This window comes from Diplotaxodon limnothrissa, linkage group LG10 (assembly GCF_057381915.1).
Source record: "Diplotaxodon limnothrissa isolate DT_005_m linkage group LG10, D_limnothrissa_male_GT1.1, whole genome shotgun sequence".
Taxonomy (NCBI): domain Eukaryota; kingdom Metazoa; phylum Chordata; class Actinopteri; order Cichliformes; family Cichlidae; genus Diplotaxodon; species Diplotaxodon limnothrissa.
Window position 1 is genome coordinate 14,346,250 of NC_140605.1, and position 2,522 is coordinate 14,348,771.

A 2,522-nucleotide genomic window follows, 5' to 3' on the forward strand; every position below is an offset into this window, starting at 1 on the left:
CTCAAGCATATTAAAATACCCCAACAATACTTTTAGAGCAAGCATACACTACAGATGTACTGAAGGCAGGAACACTTCTTTTAGACTCCTCTTCAGATGTGGCGTAAATGCAAACAGTCAAAAGCCTCCTGATCAGAAACCTATGCATGCTGTAATTTGAAAGAACAAACATCAATAAAACGAGGGAGCCGCTGGTGAGTGTAACTTATGTGAAACATCAATGTGTGGTCTTTTTACCTCACCTCTTTTTTGTCACAGGTTCCAAACAGAGTGCCGGCAAGGCCATTGATTATCTGCATGGCACAGAGCAACCCCTGCAGGCAGCTGGCTATGAGCAGAGTCATAAACAGCGCAGTATTGAACAGCACCACATTCTTTGGCTCACTGCACTTCGCCCACGACTTATAGTCAGTCAGGTAGGTCATATTGCTGCGTGAAGAAAAGAGGTTTATGAGCAACCAGAACTTATTGAGGATTTTAACAAGTGTCTTTGGAAAACTGCTTCTGCTTGTCACCTGCTTTGGAAAGGTCTCTGCCAATCACCGGTTTCAGATTTGCAGAGGGGGCCATTTGTTAAGCCAAGAAATGCTGAGATGAAGCTGTAAACGGCACCCGCCGCACCCAGTGCAGCAAACAGAATAGATAGGAACATCTGCCAGAGTTAAATGACAATGACAGGTCATAAAAACATTTCTATTGCAGATTAAGATATTTGGTATTAACAGTGAATTCTGAGCAGCTTTTAATATTTCACCTCTGTTCTTCTAAGATTTGTGTGAAACTATTATTTATAAGTTTAAGAAAGAAAAGCCAAATAACTGTCCAATGTCCTTTCTAGCTCCTATCCTATCACGAACTACAGACTGACGTCCCAACATACCTCTATTATTAAAACAAGATAATAGTTTCTAGTCAAGACTCACAGTTGTGCATGCATGTGCATGTCATAATGGTGTTTTGTTTTGCTTAACTGTCATTGCATTGTTCTATTCTCGATGCAAATCTTTCGTTAAGCTTATTGTTTAATTTGGCAAATTGTTTGGGAAAAAAGAAGAAGAAATGAATTGAGTTAGTATTTGTGGTAATTTGCTGTCTTATCTCACATGGACTTAAATATTGCGTAATAATGATACAACACCAAACATATTTCTTCTTTTTGGAAGTGTCTCTCCGCTTGGTCGCACACCCGTAAACACGTGTGAACTGAATATATCTGCTTTAATGTCCTTCCTCATTCTGCCATCCTACCAGTATATCTTATAGCAAAGCAGTCGCACCACATGATGCTATCACCTCCAGATAATTTTGAATTCCAAGTATCCAAGTGTTGCAATCCAAGTAGTACAATCATTTTTCTTCGAACGCGATGATGTTGATAGCGCCCCCATGTGTGCTTGAAAACTGTCCCCTGTTGTTGTTGTTTTGTTTGTTGCAGTTTTTGCTTAAAGGCCTTTAAGGTTTTGTGAATACAGGACACTTTTTATCCTTTATATAGAGACTTTGGCAGTTCTTCCTGATCTTGCAAGTAGTCATTTAACTACAATTCCTTTACCAGTTACTGAGACGTACCTGTCACCAGAAATGTGTTCAAAGTTACTCACCCCTAAGCGATTTGCGCAGCACCCGTGCTCTCCAGTCAAGTGAATGGAAAGTGCTGACATGAAAACCTGTGGTGGTACACACAGAGTTAAACTACTCTGCATGCATCATCAACAAGAAACCAGTTCAACAGCACTTAAGTTAAGTTCAGCCACTCTAAGCCTTTAAATAGCACCAAATTTTCAGTAAGATTTGAAGAGCTTCTAGATTAAACAAATTCCAGGTTGTTGTTTGTTTTTGTTTTGTTTTTTTCTTTTAACCAACGCACAAAATCTGTACTTGGAGTAAACTATTCTGTAAAACCATTTATAGTCTGTTCAAATTGAGGTTTTACAATATATTTTATAGTTTACACCATCTATCAGACCATCTATTAGATGTAATAATAATAATAATAATAATAATAATAATAATAATAATAATAATAATAAAAATAAAGACTTGGCTCCCACCCTTACAATCCAGCACATAAGAGAAGTGAAAACTCACCAATAAACCTCCTCCAATGAGTCCCCCCATGTACATGACCTCTCCAGTGATGTGCTGTTTTTTCACATACTCTGTGCTGAGGTCGGGGAAGAACAGCACGATGTTGCAGATGATGGACAGAAGCACCATCGGGTACAGAGTATAGGCAATGATACGCGAGCATTTTCCAGTACACATGTTGTCACAGAGAAAACTAACCAACTGTGATTAAAGACTTTCTGTTCATCACGTTTTAGTGCACATCCTTCCTGTTTTTTGGGTTTTTTTGGTCTTCTTTTTTTTGAGAGGAAAGACGTCCTACATGAAAAAAAAAAGAAGTTTGAAGCGTATTTGCATTGGTGGCTTCATTTTATTAAAAATAGGGAGCTGGTAGAGTAGTTTTGAGCCAAAACTGAACGTCTTTATCGAACATCCATCCCCTGTGAAAATCGCAG

General features: G+C 38.6%; 1 protein-coding gene across 1 annotated transcript; it reads right to left on the minus strand.

Annotated features, from left to right (window-relative positions):
- Positions 1-233: 233 nt before the first annotated feature.
- LOC146624043 (transmembrane 4 L6 family member 1-like) lies at positions 234-2,265 on the minus strand. The gene is made up of 4 exons (XM_085364876.1): positions 2,089-2,265; positions 1,602-1,667; positions 516-652; positions 234-429 (listed from the first exon to the last, which is right to left on the minus strand). The coding sequence occupies exons 1-4, from the start codon at positions 2,263-2,265 to the stop codon at positions 234-236; spliced, it is 576 nt and encodes a 191-aa protein (XP_085221002.1).
- Between the last annotated feature and the right edge of the window lie 257 nt (positions 2,266-2,522).